This window comes from Volvox carteri (genome assembly GCF_000143455.1).
Source record: "Volvox carteri f. nagariensis unplaced genomic scaffold VOLCAscaffold_56, whole genome shotgun sequence".
Taxonomy (NCBI): domain Eukaryota; kingdom Viridiplantae; phylum Chlorophyta; class Chlorophyceae; order Chlamydomonadales; family Volvocaceae; genus Volvox; species Volvox carteri.
The window spans coordinates 472,687-497,032 of NW_003307599.1; the positions used below are offsets into that span (position 1 = coordinate 472,687).

Sequence of the window (24,346 nt, forward strand, 5' to 3'; positions counted from 1 at the left end):
GCTCGCTGCGCGCTGGGGCTCGACGGTGCGGAACGTGGTCCGGCGGCCGAGCCTCCAGGCGCCAGCGACGCAAAGCCGTGGCGTGACGGCGCGCCGCCGCCGTGAGGCGTGCTCGGCGCCGACGACGTCGGCGGCGCGAGCAGCGCCAGTGTGCCGGCGGCGGCCAGCTGCTGCTGCAGCTGCGGCGGCAGGAGGTTCGCTAGCGGTGTGTTGCTGAGGGCCCCGCCGGCGGAATCGTTGGAGCCCAGCGGCGGCGGCGTGCCCGACGCCAAGGAGTAGTACGGATCCGCACTTTCGTACGCTGAGTTGGTGGAGCGCAGCCGCGGCGCCTCGGGATTGTACGACCCTGTAAGCGCAACGGGGAGGTTGAGGGCGCGGGGCAGACCAGGGGGTTAGAGGGTGGGCGATATGGGTCTGGGGGGAGCGGACCGGGTGGATCCGACACACGAAAACACATGTACATGCACACACGTACACGCACACTCACATGCGCCCCCAGATTGCGGGCATTCGCAGTGCGACCTCTGCCTGCACCTGCAGCTAGGTGCAACATGCGTGTAAGCACTGTCGCACAGCGCATGTCTTATTAGCCACACATACATACATACATACATACATACATACATACATACATACATACATACATACATACATACATTCACACAGATGTTGTCATGTCTCCCCCGAGTAAGCGGCCCCACCTGGCCCCACATCGGGTTTGGCGGCCGTGATGTCGTCGTAACGCTTCACCTGCAACCACCAACCACCAGTCACACGGCGAGGTGACGTCAGCTCAGCTGTCAGATCAGATCTGGAGCAACCTCGTCCAGCTCAGCTCAGCTCAGGTTAAATCAACTCATGTCACAACTTAGGTCAGGTTAGGTCAAAAAAATCGGGTCCCAGCGCAGGAATCAGGCGAGGTGGAGTGGGCTGAGGAAATGGGGCTTAGGGTTAGTGATGTCCGTTGGCGATGGTGGTTACCCCAGAGCCCCCTAAGGGCCGCTCGAGGGCAACAAGGGGGCTTAAAATGAACCCCCAAAAACGGAGGAAACCCAAGCGCGACTATGAATGAATGCAGACAGGCACGCGAGAACATACACACCCACCAAGTCGTTACTCGTGTGCCGGGCTCCAGCCAGTTCCTGCCCACACGACTCAGGTCACCAGTAAAACACGCACACACATACATACACACTTACACACATTCACAACGTGCCTCACGCCACGCCACGCCACGCCGCGCCATGCACACACACACACACATACACACATACACACATACATACACACATACATACACACATACACACATACATACACACATACACACATACATATACACACTCACACTCCCACCTGCAGCCGGGTATCGGGTTTCAGCCCCAGCGGCAGGGCCAAGGTCCGGGGCAGCCCCGAGGAGAAGGCCACCTTGTAGGCCGGTGTCTCCCGGGCGCTGGTGTAGGCGTCGCAGCTGTTCGGGTGGCCGTCGATGGTGACTTGGGGGGTGTAGACACTGCGAAACCAGCCAAACAGGGTGGTGATGGAGTGATTCGACGCGATGCTATATCAGATGCCGTGTTAGATGCCGTTAAAACCGTGCTGGCACGATCGCACGACGTACCTTTGCGGTCGCTCCTCCGCGGGTGGTTTGACCTCCCTGGCGTTCTTGCCCCAGCGGTCCGCCTCAATGATTCGTTCCTCTCGTGGGGCCCAACAGCCCTTGCTGGTCCAGTAGGTGAAGTCGGGCTCGGACATGCGGCTCACGATGGGAGGGGAGACGGCCGCTGTGGCAATCTCCGTGGCGGTGCGACCTCTGATGCGGGTGGGGTAGGGGTGGGGTAGGGTGAGGTGAGGCTAGGGTGGGGTAGGGGTGAGGTTGGGGTGGGGGTGGGGTAGGGGTGGGGTAGGGGTGGGGTAGGGGTGGGGTAGGGGTGGGGTAGGGTGAGGTGAGGCTAGGGTGGGGTAGGGGTGAGGTTGGGGTGGGGGTGGGGTAGGGGTGGGGTGGGGTGAGGTGGGGCGCCCGATGGGATTGTGTTTGTGAGGACGTTATGGGGCGGGAAGGGGTGGTAGTTGTGTGGACAGTTGTGTGTGGAGGGGGGTTGGACGGCACACACACACACACACACACACACACGGCCTCCTGACACATCATCACTCCTCTCCTACTATCAACATCTACGTGATGATGAACCCTATACCGGGGGCTACAGGGCTACGTCTCTATCCGGTTGCTTTGGAGAAGTCCAATCATGTGGCACGACGTCGCAGGTGCCTACTCGCGGCTCGCCCCCGGCTCGCGTGAAGCCACCTTCCAGCGAAAACCACCATCAGCAGTTCTCGAATCGCGGCTCAGGTCACTAATAAACACGCACACACGCACACACAAACATACATACGTACGTACATACATACGTACATACATACATATAGACACGCGTCCTAACCCACCTCATCGGGGACAAGAATACGGCCGAGGGCCGCCGAGGGTCACGTGCGTACTGCACTGTGTGGTGGACCTCCCCTGGAGTCACGGTCAGCGGCCCCGTGGCCCGCTCACCCAGAGGATCGGAGTTGTACGAACCAGGACCCAAGACGTGTTCGTACGGCGGTTTCTGCAACACGTGTTGGTTTGTGTACAGGAGAGAGGCGGAGGGGGCAGGGCGCTAGGTAAATGCGCATAATACCGTACAACACGGTTTTACTCACTACAAAGCGCACAAGGCCAAGCTGTTCTCTCGAATATTGCTATCTATCTATCTATCTATCTATCTATCTATCTATCTATCTATCTATCTATCTATCCATCTATCCATTTATCTGTTTCCGTTAATTTTCTTCATGCACGCGGGCAAAGGGTCTCCTTAGAGCACAGGTCCAACCAGGTGACGATCAAGTCCTACTCAGATCAAAACGACGAACGAGGGGCTCGGACGCCACTCAGTCCCTTGGTTCATCAACCTGGTCTGCCTGGCTGTCTGTCTACCTGTCTGTCTATCTGTCTGTCTATCTGTTTGTCTGCCTGTCTGCCTAATTGTCAGTTAGGAACCGGTCAGTCAGTCTGTTTGTCGGTCTATCGGTCTGCGTCTCGCGGCGCCAACCGCGTGTGGGAGGTTTATGAAAGTCGGGAGGCCAGCTGAACCCACACCCGCCGTGCGGGCCCCTCACCCCCCCTCTGGCTTAGGCAGCAACCCTTTGCTTATTGCATAAGATTTCCCTTCCCCCTCTCCCCCCATTTCCCCGACCGCCCCAAAACACACACACACATGCAGACACACAGACACACACGCGCACCAGTTTCCGAATGCGGGTATCCTCCGATGCGAGTTCGTTCAGGGCCATGTGGGGCAAGGAGCGAATGGAGGTGAAGGGGCGCCTGTCATCCTCAACAAAGTCCTCAATGCCCTCCTTGGGCGCGTAGAAGGAGTCCCGAAACACGGTGCGGGTGCCGGTGTCCACCCTAGTACGATGGAGGCGATAAAAATGGCGGAAGGCGGGGATTTAAGCGATTAAGCAATCATGTGCGCGGGTTTAGGTGGGCTCAGGGTTGAGGGTCAACAATGGGATTGATAGGTGATGGTACTGGTACTGGTGCTACTAGTTTTGATGTTTTTGCAATCGTGGTGGTGGGAGATGGGGGCCATATTGCCTGCAGCCTGGGCGGGGGGCTGTTGCGGGGCTGGAGTCGGGTTTGAGGTGGCTGGATGGGGGAGGTGTGAATGGTGGGGGAGGCTGGCGCGGGAGGGAGGGGGGAGTACATCGTTAATGCGGGGACGGGGGGTGAGGTGCGTGGTCGGGATGGTGGGAAAAGCTGAGGAGCTGGCATTCCTTAGGTAGTTGTAGTTATAGTTGTTTTTGATGTTGTTGTCCTTGTTCTTAAGGGCACATACTTCTTGGCGTGCGTTAACTCACCGTAGGAACTTGGGGAGTGAGTCACGCACGCCATCCTCCTCGATGTTCGGGACTACTGTTGCTATATTGCCGTTGACGGGTCTGGCGTGGAAGCGGGCCGAATCAGTGATCTTGTGCGAATGTTGGGAGCGGTTCTGAGGGGAACGGACAGGCGGGCAGTCAGCAGCAGTAGTATGGATAGCGAGGCAGAGCCAATCAGGTGGGACAAGCGGGTCGTTGGTGCCCCGCAGCCAATACCATATTCGTCATTACCTGCTCATCTATCACAAGACTCGTGTAGCTTAGGTCCCTGCTGGGATTAGCATTCCATGTCTTGCGGTTCATGTGGATAGACGCCTGACCGGCGACTCAGTGCTAAAGTTGTTTGTTCAAATAAACGATAGTCACTAGCCACTTGCAGCAGATGGCTCCTTCTTTCTTAGTCCTTCAGAATCACCGTAGCCGCTAAGCCATCTGACTGTTTGACACAATGCTCAAAACGTTTCTTGAGAAAATATGACAGACTGATATTTTCAACTCGAATTTGTTAGGCGTTGAAGAGTCGCTTGTGCGGCAACCTATCTAAGTGGCACAGCCGAAAGCTTTTGCGCACTAATAATGTTTGACATAAATTTCAAGGTACAGAGTAAAACGTGGAAGTTAATAAATAGAAGAGCTAGCCTTTTTGCGTTTCAAGAGCTGACGAGACGGTTAACGCGTCGTACTCCCTGGCACTTTGTAGCATTCTTGTGTAATAGTGCAAATTCCCGCAAAGCGCACAGACTTGCAAACTATAGCGCCTGATATATGTCAGCATGCTTTCATTGAGCCGTCATCTATCAATTTTAGCAGTCGCTTCGGACGGATTGGTTCAAAAGGACTGTAGATTATTAAAAAGATGAATACCAGAGATTTATCCTCCCGAAGATGCATCCATGGCCAATCGTTATTCCGGCGGCAGCAATCCTGCACACACATCGCCCTAGGGAGCCGCCATAGGTCCCTACAGCCAGTTTCAACACAGGATGTGGGCTTTCCCTACTCGAATGAATTTGTTCTTGAAGACGGCAAGGTTGTCGATGCGGCCACCGTCGTGAGACTTTTAGCGCCCTTTGCTTTGGAAGAACGTGTTCAAAGGATTGAGAGCGTTGTCCAAAATCGCACGTTTTCAGTGCTACCAATCGTTGAGGGTAAGGGGGAAGAAGGGGAGGAGGATGTAACGTTTTTCACGCGTGGCCTGTTGTTTTTTTGCACGCCGTACAGCCAGACAAGACTTGTGGAGCGTTCGTACATTTGGGTATTTGCTATCAGGCTCCGTTTTTCCAAAAGCTTTTTCCTTCGTAAAATCTCACCGTTTCACCTTCAACTCCACACCCACCACCGGAATGTACTGCTTGTATGTACAGGTCTGTACGACATGGGTAACCTGGCGGCAGTTTGTCGTACAGCGGATGGTGAGGGCGCATGCCTGGCTGCAGCTATACCTGGACTGCTAAACAAACAAGTCCAGGAGCAGTCGCCTTTTGTGTGCTGACCGTTCCTTTACGTTGTTGCTTGCGTAGCTTTGGGCTATGGCGCCGTACACTGCATCAACAGGGGGTAGGTCGGGTTTCGCCTTCTTCACCCAATCTACTCTAGGCTAAAAAGGCGTCTGAAGAAGTCTTAAGAATGTTGTGGGGCGTCTTAAGGATTAAAAGGGTCCTCTTCGTCTCTGCGGCACAGGCTGCATATCTGGCCGCACAGGCGAAGGTGTGGGTGGGGAGCTGCTGGGTACCCACGTCTCGATGTCAAACTTTACGACTTTTACAACTACAAGGCGAAGTTTTTCTTAGCTATGGCGTAACCACAGTTTCGCAATGCAGCAACGCGCTCAGGAGTGCTCTCATTTCAGCCTCTTGGCTAATCGACCCAGCCAGCGATTCAAGCTGCCCCATTTGATACTGCACCTAGTTTCAAGCCAGGGGTCGGCCCAATTCAACCCGGGGCTCAGCAGATTTAGCATTTGGGCTCGTTTGTGTTTTCCCTTTGATTAACCCCCCGTTCCCGTTAACCGCCGCCCATCGCTCCTGCGCTGGTAGGGACGTCAAGTACAAGGTGTCGCAACGCACAGCTGCGGGGGCGGATAAGTGGCTGGTGAGCCAGAGGATCCCGTGCCCCGTGGGTCTGTGGTTCTGCTGCTGAGCAGCTGGAAGTAGCTGGCTGGGGGCTCTCACAGTGTTATTAGGGGCCTAGGGCCTAAGGGCCTCTGTCTGGCCCTGCCCGCCTCCCGGAGTCCTTTTGCCGCCAGCCAGTGGCAGCTCCTGTCGGCTCCTATCGGCTCCTGTCGGCTCCTGTCAGCCTCTCATACAACTACGTATGATGACGGTATTGATGGATCCCCCCCCCTCGCACTTGTAACGTGCGGCACCTGTAACTTGTAACTTGTACAACTGCGTAATGTGGTGCTGTCCCCCTGTTCCGCTAAATTCCGCTGCCTTTGGTGTCCGCCGGCCGCACTGTCGTCATCGCCCCCGCACAGGACGTGAAGATGTGGGACAGCACTGCTGAGTGCCTGGCTGCAGTGCGGTCCGCAGGTTACCAAATCATCACGACGCATCTCTCTCAGAGCGCCATAACGATAGAGGAGGTGGACTGGACTCGTCCCACGGCGTTCATCCTGGGGAATGAAAAGTTTGGTGTGAGCGAGGAGGCGGTAGCAGCGGCGGACGCGTGCGCCATCATCCCCATGACCGGCATGGTGGAATCCTTCAACATATCCGTAGCGTCCGCGCTTATCATGTACGAGGCACGGCAGCAACGATTGCGGAGGATGGGCACACATGCGGACCTTAGCGGAGAGGAGCGAATGGCGCTCAAGGCCGTCATGCTTAGCAAGACAGTGGTAGGTATCGAACCTGGATCGGTTGTAGATGATGACGGTGGTTATGATTGTACTCGGTCCAACCGGGTTTCGGATTTGGGTCGGCTCTTTTTCCAAATTCTTGTTGGACGGTTTGTGAAGGGTACTTTAGGATAAGAATCACCTGACGACAATGTTACCAAAAAAGCCGCTCTCCTTGGGTTCGCACGCGGTTTGATGCCACCTTGGTGTCTTCGAACTGGGTACAGCCTCTCCCAGTGAGTGCAAGAGCGAAAACGCAGCGAGATCAAAGAACGAATGCATGTGGTATGAGAGCATGTGGTGTGATGTGGTGTGACGTAGGAGGGAATGGCACTTCGGCTTGCCTCAGAAGGGCGCTAGGGCGGTCATAAACTCGATATCACATTCGTACACAATAAGTTTGTTGATTTACCTCTTTCTGTATGCCCCCGGACCGAATGTTGGAAAAGGGAGTGTACCCAGCTGGGGCCGGCCTTTAGTCACCGGCTCCGTAACCGCGTGTCCGTAGCCTCCTGCTGCTTTAGCCGTTTGATGTTGTACGGACGTGCAGAAGGAGAGCAAGACGGTGCTTTCGGAGCTGCTCAGCAGACCGCCGCCGCGCTGGCAGGCTGCTGCTGTGAGGGCGACAGCCAAGCAGGCGTCACTGTACGAAGAGGCTGTCGCGGCGCGCACTGCGAAAGCAGCGGGCAGGTGATGCACGAACACGCCGGAAATTGTCTACTCAAGACTTAAGACTCACCTTTTGCAGCGATGAACTGCAACCATATCCAGGTGCTAGCCACCTTTTGCTCTGACGATCATGAGCATCATTAGGATGATGGGTGGTTAACAAGGAGACATGGCTTTGCCCCTCAGTCGGCAACTGCCGCCACGGTTGGCAAATGTGTGCGAAGAGGTGGTGGCAAAGTGAGCGGAACGCTGTGCGACGCGGCTGATTGCCATATCCAGGGCAGTAGGGATAGTTTCGCAGTTTTGGAAGTACTTTGAGCGAGTTAGTTTTAGTTGAGCGAGTTAGGTGTAGTTGAGCGTTAGTGATCAACAACGTGTGAGATGGTAAACGCTAATTATACCTGCTGACTGACTGTTCCGACAATTAAAATAATATCTTCTTGTGGTATTTATATGTGCATGTCTGTAGTAATTCAGCTGGAGAATGCCAAACGGCGGCATGGGGTACATAATGAATTTTCCTTGCAGCGGGGATCGTGCTGTGCACGTTTGTAGATTCCTTGTGACAAGATTGGCAGTATTCATGTCCCACGTCCGACGGTTTGTTGTGACTCGTCCAACGTCGAGACGAATAAGCCCTTGCACAGCAGGAAAGTCTTCTCAGTTCAGGTTCACCCGCCTCCCTTCCAGGACGACAGGTAAACCGCACCCTCAGCTATATTGCCTTCGGCAGCTGCCGCTGCCGCATCTCTTTTTTGTTCGATCCGGAAGGAAGTCTGCCAAAACATGCGAAACTCACACAAAGACAAGATGCCGGAGCATACATACGTACATACGCGCCACGCTCAACTTCTGCTCAACCCGTATCATCATATCGTATCAGGGCATGGACAGCCCGGGTCCTTGGCTGCACTTCGCTCTTGAAAATTGCCAGGCTTGAAACGATTTCCACGCGCCCTCAGCTGGCGCTAACAGTAGAGAACAACCTTTTTTTCACGCCGCAGCAACACACACAACGCACGCATCCTGCGCTAAAGCCGCCACCTGTCGCATTTAGCCATACGCCGGGCCTCCCGAGCCTGCACCTTAAAAGCGGAGCTGAGTATTCGGATATGCCCTGAATGCGCTCCAACTATTACCTGTCTGACTGCCACACTAGGAGCTCTCCGTCCACATGTTCCCAAGGCACGACTGGTTCCCTGTTCGAATCCCAACACACAACACACATCCACGCACACAACCGCACTACAACAGCAATTGTCAAGGCGAAAGCCGCGCCCAGGCTCTTGCGCGCCCAGCAATGCTCTGGGGCGGAAGGGACACATCCTCGCACACAAAATGGAAGCGGCGAGAGAGCCGCTCTCTCACTGTTAACACGATTAGATCATTGCGCGTACACAGGGGAACGCATACACACAGAGCAGGAGGAAACACACGAAAAATTGCCAACAAACAACAAAACGCACACGGCGCTCGTTTTTTAGAGCAACACAAAGGGGCCCAAGGGTCACTTCGCTCCGCCAAGGAGGGTGTGGCCACGCATGTCGACACGTCTTCCCAGGCTACGGTAACAGGTCAGCCATTGAAAACTGTCGGGAATACAGCGCAGTCAGCGGGCACACACACACACACACACAACACACATATACACACACCACGCTTAGTTTTGGGTTAGGCGTAGGCGTCACCGGCAGCATCGGCAGAAGGTCGAGCAGGCAGTACGGCGGTGTCAGCGGACGTTGATGAGGGCCATAATCGCGCTCAGGTCGTTTTCGCCCTCGGTGGAGTGAGGCATCTGTTGCTCCGCCAGCTCCCGCGGGGGACCCCCCGTCGTCGTCGTCGTCGTCGTGGCGCCGCCAAATAGCAGCGCAGGATTTGACGGGTGGTCTTGCCGCGAGTGGGCTGCCAAGGTGCCCAGGCTCATCCACCTGCTCTGGTACCCCTCTCCTCCCAGCAGGTCAAGGACACCGCCCTGGGGGCTCGCAGACGGCGGTTTGCTGAGCGAAGACATGAAAGAGAAGTTGCCATGACTGGCACCGCCGCCGCCGCCGCCGTTGTACGGGTCCAGCGCGCCGCCGCCAGTAGTGGTTATCCCGCCGCCACCCGACACGCCAGCGGAGCTGCCGGGACCTATCGGACCTACAGACCCGGCGGTACTACGATGGTAGCCGTTGCCGCCCAGCCAATACGCGAGCGAGGGTGATGTGACGCTGTCTGCTGACGGGCCCCGAACGCGCGTCGCACCGCCGCCGTGCGCGGCTGAGAAGGGCGAGTTGACGACCGGGTCGCATGCGAACAGCTCCGGAGCACCGCTCCTGCTCGCCAGACCTGAGGCCGCCGCCGCCGCCGCGTCCTCCTCCTCCTCTTCAAGCGCAGCCGCTCGCCCCGGCTCGTCGCGGAGCCAGTGCAGCAATCGGCTGGTGCTGCGGCCAACGGCGCCTGCACCGGGGCCAGAACCCGCTCCAGCTCCGGAACCGAACCCCGGCGGTGCTGATTCCCGCAGGTAGCCGTTCGGCCAACCCGACGCGCCCAACACCACACCTCCCCGCAGAAATCCCTCCGTGACCGTGTCCCCCACACCGTACCCACCGCTGGCGCTTGCGCTGCACTCCGTCTCCGGCGGGTCCTGTAGCCGAACGCCAAAATGGCTGCTCCGTGCTTGCTGCTGCTGCTGCGGTTGTTGCTGAGGCGTCGGCTTTAAGGACACCAGCCCCTGCTGCTGCTGCTGCTTGAGCGTGGCAACCTCGCCGTCCGGAAGGCTTCCAGCACCGTCTAGCGAGCTGATGGAGTAGAATGATGCGGAGCCGTGCAGACCAAGGCCGTTCCCTTGCCCGCCACCGAGCAGGCTGCTACTGCCGTTGCTCACGCGAGGCGCGGCAGCGCCGCCGCGCGAGCTTCCCGTCATTGCGCCTGCCGTTGAGCCGCCGGCGGCAGCGGAGGTGGTGGCTAGTGCTGCTCCGGAACTTGCGGCCGCGGGCGCCGACAGCATTCGCTCCATTGCGGTGTTCGCTGCGGTTTGCACGTCGCCGTTGCAGTCCACGACGCATTGTTGCAGGAGCTCAGTCGGGACACCCATGGCGGCTTGCAGGTCGTGCAGCTGCTCCAGCTCCTCAGAGATGTCAATCTCCGATTCCGCCGCGGAGGCGCTTTCCGCCGCCGCGGCCAGCACCACGCCCGGCGGCGCATTAGCTGCGTCCCCACCCGCAACTAGGAGCCACTCCAGCGCGGCTAGCAGATTGCTGCCGTGGCGCTGAACCGCCGCCGCCGCCACATACTCCAACGCGCCCAAGCGCTGCAACTGGGTTATGAGCGACAGGACCTTGCGCGCGACGATGCAATTAATGCAGAGCTCCTCCATGACGGCGGCCGCCTCCCCCTCAGTGATGTGCGACTGCTCGGGGTCTTCGGACCCGTGGGACGCTTGCCGCTCATGCCCACCGCTGCTGCTGCCTCCGACGGCACCGCGACCGCTAGTGGATGGCGCACCCGTGTCGGCCAGCCGGCTGCTACCGGTGCGGCAGCCCGCCGCGGCCCCTGATGTAAGCCGGGAGCCGTTACCCCTGTCACTACCAATGCCAATCGCGCCACAGTCGATGGATGATCTCAGGAGGCCCTCAGACGCCTCCTGCGCAATCATCTCCCCAAAACCGCCGGGCTGCAGGTCCACGGACGCGCTCAGCGGCAACTTCTTTTTCTCCGCACGCTTGAAATTCTTCTTTTGAGCCTTTGTGAGCTTCGGTTCCTTGGCTTCTTCATCAATGAAGTCCGCACCCACAAGTTGCGACCCGGCTCGTGCGGACGGCGACGGACCAACAACCGACGGTGCCGCTGACGCACCCGCCGACCCCGGATGCGGCTCTAATGCACTCAAGCTTGCCCGCAGGTTTCCGCTGCTGCTGTTGCCCGCTGCCCCTGAAAAACTCCCCACTGCTGCCTCAGGTATGGACCCTTGCTGCCCGGAGCCTGGCCCGGATGCACACGCCACCACCGCCGCTGCTGATGCAGGTGCTGATGGCACGACCGACGCGACAGAGGACGGCCCTTGCGCAGCCGGGGTGCTGGACCCTGACGTGGAAGGTCCGACCAACGCCGCTGTCGCGGTGGTGGCGGCGGCAGCGGAGGACGAACCCGGGGTGTGCAAACGTGACCCTGATGCTGTGGAGTTCAATGAGGATGCGGCAGATGTGGCAGCCTGCTGTGGATGTTGCATGGATGACTGCTGCTGCTGTGCGGAAGAGGAGGCCGTTGCTAAGGTTGACCCCCAGGCGGATGGGGGGGACCCTGGCCGGGGTGTTAGTTCCCGGGAAGCGACTTGCGTGGATGGTACAGAGGAGGAGGAGAACAGGGCTGCTGCTGACGACTGCGCCGTCCCTAGTGCTGGCCATACGGGTGGGGGGGGAGTAACAGGCTGGGGCACCGGTGGTGCCGCTTTCGGTGCTGCTTGCGTCGGTGCGCTCGCTGCCGCAACCGGCGTTGTTTTTGCTGTCTGCTTCTTTCCCACTGTTGCTTGTTGAAGCAATTGTTGAAGCTGTGGCAACTGCAACATCATGGTTGGCTGAGGACTGAGGCCCGCGGGCTCTGCAGATGGTCCCGAAGGTTTACCCCATGCCGATGCGGCAGTCGTGCCGGCTGGTTTGGATGGCCCGGCCGACGAGCTCACGAGCCCCTGGAGGTCCCCCTTAGAGCCGTGACTCGCCAGAGAGGTGCTCGGCGCGGATAGCCCAAGCTCGCGCCGCGCCTGTGCCGCTAGCTCTACCAGTTTCTGCTTGGTTACGACCTCCGGGCGCGGCGGTAGCGCCGGTATCTCCTTGCGCACCGCTTTTTGCCCTGTGGCCGTTGCGGATGGCGTCGCAGCAATAGCCGCAGCTGGCTTGGCGGTTGGCGCCGGTCTGCAGGGGGAAGGCCAACGAAGCACCGTTCAAGAGGTAAGTTCGGGGCCTCCTCTATCCGCATCGTTCACCACGCGATCACCAGAGCACAGCATAGAACGGACTCACTTTATGAGCGCTGCACTTTTGGAGTCTTTGGGAGCGTCCGCCTTGCTTTCTTCCTTTGTTTTTGCAGCTTTTCCATTTTGCGCTGGGGGCGCAGATGGCTTGGCGGGACGCTGAGGCTCCACGACAACTGCCTGTTGATCGGCGGGTTAGGGCTCAATATGTGCAACAATGGCAGCAACGTAGCACACGAGCGTACCGCAAGCTTTGTTTTCTTCTTGTCCTCGTTGCGTGGATGTATAGGATGAGATTTGTCGATCTAAAGGAGTAACGTTTAACATAGTTAGTACATATCAACCAGCACCGGCAAAGCCATGCAGATCCTCAAGGGCTTACCCGTCCCGGGCAAGCCTGGTCGAACCGCGTCCCCTTTCCACAACCCCGGGGGCATTTGAAACCAGTTTTGCGATTCCTGCGAGACCAAGGGGCTACGTTTTGGCAACACAACCTATTGTGCAAAACATTCGCGCCGCAACAACCCACTTTTCCAGCTTGTTGGACTTCAAATACTTTTCCAAACATTCTTGATGATAAAGTCCGCCTTCGCAGTGCTGATATGTACATGTCAGCCAGTTGCATTCTTGCAGGCTTGCGTCTGAAGGCGCTCCGCATAGGTCGCAAACACCTTGGCTAATCTCAACGGCCATTTAGCCTTGTACGTTCTCGTTCGTGTGGGGGTTCGTCAATACGTGTGACAGCGACGGAGCAAATTTTTCCCCAGCACTCTTTAATGTGTACGGCAGTAAGCACAATGCAAGGACTTTGTTAAGGTGTAGTGTCCATTTTTATTTGACGTTTATGTTTATGTTAACTGAAATGCTTTAAGATGTGGAAAACTTGATTTGCAAGAGGTGATTACGTGTTTTGCTCTGAAAATGCGAAGTTTCCTATCCTTGAATCCCTTTTAACAACCATACCTAGAATAAAGCATTTGTGCTACGGTTTTGCGGCAAGTTACCTTAGGATTCGTTGTTCGTTTACCGGGCCGGGACCGTATCGTAGCGAGTAGACTACCCTAGGTGGAGCCTTTTACTGCAGAAGGATGTTGTCATCGAAAACGCGCTGGAATGCTGAATCTGGACTAAACCTTGCAATGTCCGTGCTGCGGAAGGCGCATTCCGCAAGTACACTCCGAAAAAAAAGTGTAACGCCCAGATCGCGGTTTGTGCGACGACTCCGGGAGCCAAACTTTCAGCTAGCTGTCCGAAACGTGGCTGGGAATTCAGAGGATACCCTGACGAGCTCCGGGACGGAGTCAGGAATCACAAGCGGCATAGGGAGGCAGAACAAAAAAGAACCCAGCGGACAAGCTCTTTCTCCGGCACGAGTCACGCGGCGAGTCATGGGCGGGTCGCTTCTGGCGGCCAGCGCCGCAGTGTTGGGCGGATACGGTGGGTGAGCAACAACAAGGACGGGTCTGAGCATAAGCAACATTGCATGGCATGTAAGCGGAGGCCCATGTCCACAATTTGGCACAGCAGGAAAGAAATCCGCAGCCGCAAAACTCGCCAACGCACCGCTGGACAACGAAATCCTACCTACGGGATCTCAGATCCACAATTTTCACAATAATTCGAACAAGTACTACTCAGTGCCTAGCTCGTCCCCAATTTTCACTGCGGGCTATTCACGCATATCCTCGGATCTCTGTCCCAACCGTACGGCAACTACTTGGTCGTACATAGCTGCAGCAGCGCTTAGTTTACTGCTTTACCGACATCCCCCCGAAACAGCCTGTTGGCTGGCTCGCTCCATGCTCATGCCGTGCTTAACGACCTCCGCAGTACCAAGGCCGGGCTTGAATTCTGACCCATCAGAGCCAAATTTTTCGGGTTTTTCACTTTCCAGACGCTTTTTTTCTCCCGAAAGTAAACTCTTCCTGGCCAATTGGATATATTGTAACCACCAGCCCTACTTCGCACCTGGGGAATGTTTTCTTCTTTGCCACTTCAGGCGTCCTACCATTCGGCTGTGAACAGGCGCGGGCTCGGCCACAGCAGCCGCTGCCGTTGCCGCCCTGCAGCGGTCCCTTGGCCGGCCAGCTGGCGGCGGCCCTCACCCGTGCCGTGTATTCGTCCGTGGTACATCTCCAGGTGATTTATGTCTGTCTGTCTGTTTGTCTGTCTGTTTCGACGGTGTATTGGGGGTAAGGGCGGGGGGGAGGGTTGCTACCCAGGTACGACACACTGCTTGCTGGCAGAGCCCATAGGAAGTGCGGGCTGCAACTCTTGTGTGCGTTTTAATGATCTGAGCCTCGCGTGATCTGAGCATCGCGTGGTGTTTGATCTGAGCCGGGAGGGGTCTGAAACGATGGTGTATGATAATCGTCATTTTGGTCAAGCTCAATGCGCACCGCGTCCATTCATGAAGCAGCTCGTGTTTTAGTATTGGCCTTTCTACGCGTTTTAGTATTGGCCTTTCTACGCGTTTTAGTATTGGCCTTTCTACGCGTTTTAGTATTGGCCACGCCTGCTCGTGCGTTGCCGTACAGGTAATGGACGAGGAGGATTTCCAGCGGGAGAACTTCAAGCTTCGTGAACGCGAGTACAAGTAAGGATTGTATTGTGAAGTCCTCGTAGTCCGTTTTCACCGCCTGTTTGGATAAAATTCGCGTCTTGGCGGTTATGGCACGTGTCATAATCAACCAACTCCCAACCATCCACATGCCTAACGTTTTTTCCGGGGCTTCTAAGGACGCCGAGACATGCCGAAACCAACCAACTCCTAACGGTCTAACGGATACCGTGCCGTACTCCACGGCAGGTATTACGCGGAGGCCAACCGTGCGCAGCTGCCACGCATCCCGGATCTCGCTGACAACACCGGAGGTCTCTCAAACCGCGCCTACTTCAATTTCATCCACTACTGCCTCTGGAAGGTGGTTTACCGGCACGTAACGGCCGCGGAGGATCGGGAGGCTTTTGCGACGGAGGCGGCGAAGGAGTTCCTGCAGAATCTGAGCAGAGTGGGATTTGAACCCGGGTCGGATGCAGTGGGGGCGTCGCTGCCGCAAGATGGGCTCTCTGACAGCCAGGTGGCTGAGGCAGTGGCACCAGTAGCAGTAACAGCAACAGCAGCAGCAGCAGCAAAAGCACCTGGTGGGTCTGCTGGGGAGGCTGTCTTAACGGCCGCACACGCAAACATACATGCACGTCTAACCCTGTCCTTGCTTTGCCCACCATCAGATTATCTCTAGGATAGGATAGCAACACCTACCTGTCTGGCCCCCTCGCCCTGCTTGCCTCCCGTCCCACACCTGCTGCCTCTCCCAGCTCCCTTTGAACCTCGAGGCCTATTTTTTAACATAATCTCACCCCATTACCTCATTACCCCATTACCTCACACACACCAACAGTCCCCCCATACACCGGTGCCACATCCTCTGGTCTGGGTTGACACTACTGTAATTAGCGGTTTAAGGTCCTGGGTTCGATTCCCGGGGAGACCCCCGAAGTAGTCGGGAGCGCGAGATTATGGCTAGCTGCTGAGATGTGGAGTTGAGGTCACAGTTGATGGACCAGATTCGCACGCTGGATTGGTGGCGATTGCCGAACCCCCCGTCTCTTCGGGTGTTCGGGTGAATGGATGAGGAGGGGTCCCTGAAGGCTGGATCCGCCGCCTTGGACTTACGTATGGCGAAGTACAGTGTGGTAGTGGTGGATGGTGCTATAAGGTGATAAATGATCGTAGAACTGACAATGTGATAAAGCGGCCCAGAAGCCTCCCACTCTGTAACATTACAATTACATCCTCCACACCCCCGACCCGCACATTACAGAGGCCGTTCTGGTCCGCAGCGTGGTGCTGCCCTTCCTGGAGCTCCTTCTTGCCGGTGGTTACATCTGCCGCTATCAGCTAGTCCTCGGTAGCCATCCGGGTTCCTGGCCGCAGGACTGGATGGTCAGCCAGCCGACCGTCATGGAGTTGGACGGGGCCGTCGCGACTGGCGACGAGGAGGAAGCGGAGCAGCCCTGGCAGCAGCAGCAGCAGCAGCAGGGAGGTGGTGGAGGCACAGATACACAGGGTGTCGCTGAGGGCGTTTCTTCTGAGGTTGGGGTTGGGCCTGGGCCTGGGGCTGGGGCCGGGGCTGGTAGGGTCCAAGCCGGATGCGAGTTCTTGTTTCAGGTGAAACTGCATCGGCCTGCGGATATCCTCGGCAGTGTTGCGCTGCGCTCGGAGGAGGGTGGTGCATGGCCTCGCACGGTATCGCGCTGCTTGTCGTCGTTGCTGTTGGAGCGGCAGCAGGTGCTGCGGCGGGGCTGCTGCGAAGAGGACGCCGCCGCCGTCGCCGCCGCCGCACGACGCCAGCCACTGCTGACATCATCATCATCATCATCATCGTTACCGCCATCATTAGCGTCTACATCATCAGCAGTAGCTGCACCATCATTAGCACCTGCATCATCATCAGGAGCAGCAGTACCTGCACCACAGCCTTCGGAACTGCAGTTTTTGGATGTTCCTACTGTCCAAAGGGGCCTGGGGTTAGGGGGGAGTTGCTTGGCGGCAGTCGAGTGCGATGAATTTTTCTATCAGGATGAGTGGCAAGGTCCGAAGAGCTTTACAGACAAGGTGTTGCTATTTTTCGGGGACCCTTTGGAGCAGGTAGGTGTGGACTTTGTTCCGACGACGCTTGTTCAGAACTGGCGGCTGCGTGTGCTCTCGGTGGCGGCAGCAGCAGAAGCGGCAACAGTGCAGGGGTTGCAATGAGGGAGTACGTTGGGAAGGACGGATCCTTGGCTCGGATCCTCCGGCTTGGCAAGCATTGATCGTGGGAACAGGGTTGGTTGATTGAATGCAAAAGTTTTTGTGTGTGTTTTGCGATGTAAGCTTACTTCGGTCAGCCTTCAATCGCTGTCATCATGTCGCTTACCAGAGTTCTCACATGATACATAAGAAGTAAAAGGTTGGATGTAGACACGCTGCCTAGACCGAACAAATAACTTCCTTTAACAACATATACGGGATTCTTGACTGTTAACCCACTGTCAACACTCCTCTTGCCAACCAACAATGCTCTCCCCCCTCACATCCTGATCCGCGCAGATCGCTCAGTACGGTACGACACCACGCTCGCTAGAACCACAACCCACATCAATTAGAAAGCTGAACGGAATCCCCGCAATAAAACATGAGTACACACGCAGTTTGGTAAACAGTAAAACTATCATCTTATCAGATACACGCACACGCCTTGAGCCAACAGTGCGCAATTCCACTGCTGCCGTCAAGCATCAAGCACCTGCTGGGGTTCCGAATAGGCAACTGCAACTTTGCCTACCATGCGCCAATGCCCCCTCCTACGTGTACAATCCTGCAAAAATCACATCAGGAAAAGAATGGTGCCCAGTACCGGTGATTATGAAATGTAATGACGCCGGAGACGCCCCTGATGGACCCAATACATTCAGATATAGCCTAAATTCCCCTAGTATAGGGTAAGAGCCGGGCGTGCGAATGCTAACGGTACGGCAATGAAATTTCCTTGGATCTTGCTTGGTACGGCAGCCACGGGCTCCGACTCACGGCCGACAACAGCCACCGGTCTAACAGGTGACTCCATTCATACATCCTAATCAAGCTATTAGCTGTATAAGCACACAAGTAAGCAATATAAGCTACGCCGACACAGGAGCGTCTATCTCCTCCGAGCAATATGATATAGATGAATGTTGCAAGTCAAAGCGATTACTGCAAATGGTGTACGGCATTTCCTGCTGCCCCTGGCTACTGTCCAATCATTTCTCTTCTGACTACTTCAAGGATCAACAGAAGGTACGACACATCCTGGAACCTGGAGCCCTACGAAATAACGCCTATAGCGTTTTACGGTATACACTTCACTTATACCACATAGCCGAGCAAAGCCGAATCTCACCATGCATTTGCAAATGCACGCGGGGGGAAGATTTACCCCCCCAGCAAACTTAAAACCCCAAAACTGCCACTCTTGCGCGTCAGCCATTACACGGTGTGCACAGTTCACAGGTTCACATCAATGCAACGCGGTAACCAATGCTCGTCCACGTCATGCGTCCCACGTCATGCATCCATTATGGTTTCCGCGTCGAGATTAAGACATGCGTGTTGTGGATGCGTTGGTTGTGACCGTTGGCGATGCCGTACGAGTAGGCATGCCCAGAGTCGGCAGGTCGGCGATCAGTGAAGCTGCCCCCGATTCGCCGCTCCGGTGAGGGCGGCAACCAGCCTGTGGTGTAAGACATGGCCAGACAGGAACTCCGTCAGGAAAAAAAGATAACATGGAGAAATGACAGTTGAACATGGGAAGGCTAGGGCGTTGTTCTCCCCATCCGCGACTGCCCACTCTTGCCGGTGTTGTTATGCTTTGATCAAGCAGGGGAAAGGAAGCCGTATAGCCCCAGGAACACGCGGCGTTGGGGAATAAGTAACTTAGCGGCTTAAAATGGCTTTGCGCTAGCCCTACTACCGCTGTTTCCAGTTTGGTACCTGTTTGATGTGCTGAAAAAAGGACAAAAGATCCTATTTGTGTTGGGGGGGATGTTTACCACCAGAGGGCTTCGAAGGGAGGGAGCATACAGCGTTTTTGGGTTAGGTTAACGTGCAAGGTCTGCGGGCCAAGGTGTAGACGTGGACTTAAGCACCCTAATTGTTATGCAGCTTAGTTTTGCAAGTAACCATTCGCAAAATTCCATTCCCGAACCCAGGTGTCGTCGGCTGGAACCCCGAACCGTACCGAAGTGATGGTGATGGGAGTATTGAGGCAGCGTTGGCGACTGGAAGGGCTGTTCAACAGACGCGGTGGTCGGTCGCGGTTCACTGGTCCTGAAACTGTATTCACAGAAGGGGAAGTTGGTTAATAACTGGTTCAGTACCCGCAGGTGCAACTAACAAGGAGCGAGCTACCTAACACGAGGCGTAAGTTCCCGGGCAATCATGCGTCGCCGTGTGAATACAAAGAGAGAACTTCTTCCCACCACAGGTGTGCAACACCAGCCACTGGGATTGAAAAACTTTCCCGCGCAGAACCCACCCGTCGGGGGTAGGAGGTGGCTTTTGCAGCAAACGAAGTTCCTGAAGGCTTGGAGGAGGACCAGGAGGTTGACGTGGTAATCTGCACACGCATATGCGCACAGTTTTCATGTAAGCTTGAGCGCTGCTACGGATTCCTTCGAACATCTTCTTACTTCCGTTCGCGTTCTACCCATTCCTTGATGGAGTCGGGGTTGTATTGGCTAAATATCCCACGTCCTGCGGTAAAGGGCCCGCGCTCCATAAGGTTTATAGCCACCCTTCCAAGGGAAGCAGATGTGCCCTACCCGTCGTCGTCCTGGTTTGTTCCCACCATTTGTTCGACATCAATGCTTAGTACAAGGACTTTACAGCTATGCCTCGGAATGTGGAAAAAAAGACTGGCGTCAGAGAACCTAAGTTGGGAGCCTTCTATACAAACAGAAAACAACAAAAGATTAAAGTATGCGTTAAATAGGACAAATTACACAGTAGTGTTACACGATCTAAAACAAGCCGACGAGGCCGATTTCGTAAATCGTCGTCGTGCACTCGTGCACTGTTGATCCAAGCGTGAATATTATCAGGACAAGCGTAGTTTCAATACTCGATGGTACAGCTACATTCCATAGTAAAATCTGTTGGTGATATCCGAAACTGTTTGGACAGCAGGTTGCGGCAACAAAACCCGTATATATTTTGTTGTGCGCCTCATGTCGGGTGTGTCCGGGGAAAATGCGACTACCTCATACTCAGCATCATCATCCGGGCGTATAGCGCCGGGTGCTGCGATCGTCATCACCGAGCGGTTAACGGACCTTCCGGAGCTGCCTTTGCCCAGCAGCCTGTACAAGGAAACTGCCCGGCCGCCGACAGCAACGGACGTCTTAGCATACCTGCAGGCGTTGCTCCAGAAGGACCCTGCAGCCTTCCTCGCAAGGTCTCGGACTACAGAAAAGACTACATTCCGCTGACCTGAGGGCTTGGGGTTTTGCTTGACCTAGAGAACGTCCAGCATGCATCAAAAACCCCATCCACTCCCCGATGCTGCCCGCGCCGGGGGGGTGCCCCGTCTATCACCCCTCGAGCCCCGCTGCATTGCCCGCATCCCCTCAGTCTGCGCAACCCTTCCTGCGTCCACTATAGCCTCACTACATGCTCGTGCATGTTAAACCAACCCGTCCGATGGGTTAAAAGGGGGGGAGGGTGTATCGCCAAGACAGTCTTCCTTTCCTAGAGGTTTCACCAACCTCCCCTCAAGAAAACCCCAACACCCTCTCCCTCCCCAACCTCCTCCTGCTCTGCTCGAACAACCTCCACAGTTGGCAGTCGGCGCTTTCGGCGCTTTTCAACTCTCCCATTATTCCGGCCACTCGTTTGCACGTGCTTCCCGCAAAACTGTAAAAAGAGTGTATTTTCCTCCGTCGCGCCCCGCTCGCCCGGCAGGTATGGCGCCCTTCTCCAAAGCCAGGAGCTCAACCACTTCGAGGCGCTGCGCTCAGCCGACTTTGAGGTGAACTACTGGCTGAGTTATTATGCGGCTCAACGCATGGCGGCGGCTGAGCAGGCGGCCAACCCCCGGTAAGGTTCTGAGCACGTCTACGGGTGTAGATAGATAGATAGATAGATAGATAGAATAGAATAGATAGATAGAATAGATAGATAGTTAGATAGATAGGTAGGTAGGTTGGTAGGTGAGTAGGTAGGTAGGTAGGTGAGTAGGTAGGTAGGTAGGTAGAGAGAGATTGAGAAGGGGGTACCCCCGGTGCTGTGCTGCGACCTGCTGCTCGCGGAAGCGGCACCAAGTCCCCTCAGAAGGTCCTCGAAGCCCTCCAGGACAGGTATCGAACTGAGCACCCCGGGCGGGTGCCGCCGCCTCTGCTCCCTCGCCATCGTCCCTCTTCCGAACTCATTTGACTGCGCCACTGCCCTTGGCCTCTTCTCCTGCTCCTGCCGCTGCTACTACTGCTCCTGCTGCTGCTACTGCTACTGCTGCTACTGTTATTTCTACTGCGGCTACTACTGCTAATCCTACTGTTACTGCTACTGCTAGGCGCTTACCCGCCCGTGTTAAGAACCGCCGACTGGCGGCCATGCGGCGGCTGGCCGCGCAGGGGGAGTACTTCAGCGATGACGCGATGCGGCACCGCGCACCGCTGCTGTACTATCAACAGATTGGCCGGTTCGACGAGGAGGAGCAGCAGGAACTGGAGCAGCAGCGCCGTGAGGCAGCAGCTGCAGCTGCTGCGGCGACGGAGGGGGGAATGATGGAGGAGGAGGAAGAGGAGGAAGAGGAGGAGGGCGAGGAGCTAGGGAAAGCGGAGCAGGCGGCTTCAACTGCCATGGCGGCAGGGGGCGATCTAAATTCGGTAGCGGCGGAAGGTGAGGGGGAAACTCCGTGTCAGCTTGTGGTGTTGGGCTACCCAGCATCATGTATTGGGGAGCGGACGGAGGGACCAGGGTCCCCAAGCCGAAGAAGCAGGGCGGGAGCCGGGTCAAGCCAAAGGCAACGGCGAGAGGGTGGGAGCCGGGTCAGGAAGAGAGACAACCTGAAGGCTGGACCGGAGGCCCGGCGGGGGAGGGGGGAAAAGAGCTTTGACGGGGCGTGGGGGGGGGGTTGCACGCCACGTGCATGGATTCACGTGCTTCAGGGTGTTAAGAGGATCCATTCACACCCAAGCCATGCGTGCTAGAAATACACATCCATAGCCAAAAACCAGATTCACCTGGGGGCGTCATCACGTCGTCGTGTATCGTCTCGCGCCTGCGACATGTAGTACGGTGTGTATTGGCGCTATGTGACGAGACGCACGCGCGGGGGCGGGGGGAGATGAAATACGAAACCGGACTCTCAGCATTTTTGTATCATCAGGCCTCAAAAACAAGAGAGACACACATCCGCACGACTGCCGTACCTAAACCGCTTGCCGTACAATTGTCGCCTGCATTGCCTTCCTCGATATCATATCGGTGTGTGTCTGTATGTCCGTCCGCCGCAGAAGCGGGGGGAGGCCTGGGCGGTCGCTGCCTGGCGGCTGCCCTGCAGCGAGCTCTGGTGACCTGCGTGGATCTGCGGGAGCCTGGGGGTGCGGAACGCGGCCATGCGGCCACATCGGGCAGAGCCATCCCGGGTGGCTGCGCGGCTGATACGACGACATCGCGACGACTTGCAACGGAGGCGGCTGCGGCGGCAGAGGGGCTATTATACCGGGGGAGTCGAGGCGTGGGCGCGTCCAGAGGACGGGGGGAGGTTCATGGCGGTGATGAGATGGAGGTGGGGGGGGAGGAGGCGTTGCCCGGGTGCAGGGGCGCAGCGAGTGCCCGTACGGGAGCTGTTATGAGGGGTGCTGGCGGCGGCGGTGGCGGCGGCAGTCGCCGTCAGGGAGCCGCTGCCGCCGCTGCTAGCGCCGGTCCCGCCGCCGCCGCCGCCGCCGCCGCCGCGGCGGCGCGCAATAGCAGCACCTTGTTGTTCAGCGAATTTTTGATGCGACAAGACGATGAGGCGCAGCTGGTCATGCGGCGTTTGCAGGAGCAGCAGGAAGAGGACGAGCAGGTGTGCGTGTTCGCGGTCGGTCAACTTTGTGTGTGGTTGTTACAGTGGGCTTTCTGGCGAGCCTACCAGGGATACTGGCGATACTTTGTATCGCATTTTATGTTTATATGCTGTATGTTGTGTCCGTGGACATTACAGGACAGTATTGCCAACGGTGCTCATAACGCCACACCTACAGCACTGCTGATGAACAGAACTTGCCAGGCATGCCTTTCTGATCTTTGGCACCTTTTCCTTACCACGACGTCCCTTTTACCTATCAAGTGCGCGCGCTTTGAAAGCCGAGTCCAGCCCGCTTGAGGCCGGAAGAAGATTGCAGAAGAAGGAAACTTGCGAAGCTCACGGCTGCATGATGGATGATGTGTGCTTGCTGATGGCGCTAAGTACGATACCTCTTGGACGGTTACGGGTCGCGCAAGGGCCCCCTGTTCCAGAAGGGCGCTTCCCCTCCTCCCCGCCATCCAAGAAGATCATCCAACCGGATGCCGTGTCGTACACTCCGCAAATGTCCGTACAGATGTCCGAGCACGAAAGCGACGAGGAGGAGGATCGTTCAGCGGAGTCGGAGGAGGACGATCAAGACGGTGGCGGTGACGACATGGGAGATGGGAAGGGTGGGGGAGGTGCGGGTGCCGCAGCCGCGCCGCGGCCGCGGCGCCGGGCTCGGCCATCTGCCGCAGATCGTGCGCAAATGCGTCGCGACTTTTTGTCGGAGATGCAAAGTCGCTTTCTGTTTGGCCAGGACGGGGAATATGTGGATTATGAGACCATTGACAAGGACGCGTCTCTGGATGGGGACTGGCTGGCGGAAGAGGCGCGGGACGCGGAGGAAAAGTATTTTGATGAGGACTGACCCACGGGTCGTTGCACTTGCCTAATTAAGCAAACTCGCCGGCCCCGTGTCCTGAAGGGTCCGTCGAGAGGGTGGACCGTTCTCATCACTGAGTTACACTGAGCTGGCACACCGTATTGTCGGACGGTGCGACATGAGGGGCTGTGGGACTGTGCTTGTCGTACCTTTGCCGTACCATAAAGTAGCGCACCGTTGTTGGCTGAACGAATGAGGAACGAGAACAAGAGGAGGACGAACAGGGAACAAACAAGTCTTCACGCATTTCATGGTCTATATAATGAAGTGCTTGGCTGGGGGTTACACGGGCTGCAGCACAACGCAAGAACACCGGTTTTTCGGACCGGCCGAGTCTGTGGTAACATCATCCATTTAAATGGAGTCTCTTGAGGATGGGGATAGGCCCCCGAAAAGCTTCTTATCTCATATCATCGTAGAAAGGATAGAAAGAACATCACAGGCACGTTCCTGCTGGTTCCAGGAAATGAAAAATTGCTCGCACAACAACACGTGTGCCCCGC

At 56.6% G+C, this 24,346-nt stretch overlaps 5 protein-coding genes across 5 annotated transcripts in view; 3 read left to right on the top strand and 2 right to left on the bottom strand.

Moving 5' to 3' along the window:
* The window catches only part of VOLCADRAFT_96921 (uncharacterized protein), a gene marked incomplete at both ends in the record, with an annotated part of 4,923 nt that extends 880 nt beyond the window's left edge, over nt 1–4,043 (bottom strand). Inside the window, 7 exons of the mRNA XM_002955971.1 lie at nt 25–346; nt 702–750; nt 1,429–1,513; nt 1,622–1,813; nt 2,449–2,612; nt 3,292–3,457; nt 3,910–4,043. Coding sequence (XP_002956017.1) covers nt 25–346; nt 702–750; nt 1,429–1,513; nt 1,622–1,813; nt 2,449–2,612; nt 3,292–3,457; nt 3,910–4,043 — 1,112 coding nt within the window. The remainder of the gene's footprint in view (nt 1–24; nt 347–701; nt 751–1,428; nt 1,514–1,621; nt 1,814–2,448; nt 2,613–3,291; nt 3,458–3,909) is intronic.
* A 686-nt stretch (nt 4,044–4,729) lies between these two features.
* VOLCADRAFT_109989 (uncharacterized protein) lies at nt 4,730–8,017 on the top strand. The gene is made up of 6 exons (XM_002955917.1): nt 4,730–5,078; nt 5,295–5,342; nt 5,451–5,487; nt 5,967–6,021; nt 6,407–6,769; nt 7,320–8,017. The coding sequence occupies exons 1-6, from the start codon at nt 4,787–4,789 to the stop codon at nt 7,461–7,463; spliced, it is 939 nt and encodes a 312-aa protein (XP_002955963.1). The 5' UTR covers nt 4,730–4,786; the 3' UTR covers nt 7,464–8,017.
* A 1,150-nt stretch (nt 8,018–9,167) lies between these two features.
* On the bottom strand, nt 9,168–13,102 carry VOLCADRAFT_107018 (uncharacterized protein; the record flags this gene model as incomplete). Its single annotated transcript, XM_002955972.1, has 5 exons — nt 12,916–13,102; nt 12,769–12,844; nt 12,632–12,691; nt 12,436–12,566; nt 9,168–12,327 (listed from the first exon to the last, which is right to left on the bottom strand). The coding sequence occupies exons 1-5, from the start codon at nt 13,077–13,079 to the stop codon at nt 9,168–9,170; spliced, it is 3,591 nt and encodes a 1,196-aa protein (XP_002956018.1). The 5' UTR covers nt 13,080–13,102.
* Nucleotides 13,103–13,774: 672 nt separating this feature from the next.
* On the top strand, nt 13,775–17,402 carry VOLCADRAFT_107019 (uncharacterized protein; the record flags this gene model as incomplete). The annotated part of the gene is made up of 5 exons (XM_002955918.1): nt 13,775–13,823; nt 14,386–14,525; nt 14,924–14,982; nt 15,196–15,424; nt 16,213–17,402. 5 exons carry the CDS (start codon nt 13,775–13,777, stop codon nt 17,140–17,142), a joined length of 1,407 nt encoding a protein of 468 aa, XP_002955964.1. The 3' UTR covers nt 17,143–17,402.
* A 3,466-nt stretch (nt 17,403–20,868) lies between these two features.
* VOLCADRAFT_119249 (uncharacterized protein) lies at nt 20,869–23,828 on the top strand (the record flags this gene model as incomplete). Its single annotated transcript, XM_002955919.1, has 5 exons — nt 20,869–21,003; nt 21,476–21,804; nt 22,422–22,975; nt 23,493–23,598; nt 23,656–23,828. Coding segments are annotated over 5 exons (1,296 nt in total), but the record flags the coding sequence as incomplete, so codon positions are not given.
* Nucleotides 23,829–24,346: the final 518 nt, after the last annotated feature.

Coding starts and splice junctions, on each gene's coding strand:
- VOLCADRAFT_109989 (XM_002955917.1), top strand. CDS start 4,787: ATGAATACCAGAGATTTATCCTCCCGAAGATGCATCCATGGCCAATCG. Junction 5,343..5,450: donor AGTTTGTCGTACAGCGGATG/GTGAGGGCGCAT, acceptor TTGCTTGCGTAG/CTTTGGGCTATGGCGCCGTA. Junction 6,022..6,406: donor CGGGGGCGGATAAGTGGCTG/GTGAGCCAGAGG, acceptor GCCCCCGCACAG/GACGTGAAGATGTGGGACAG.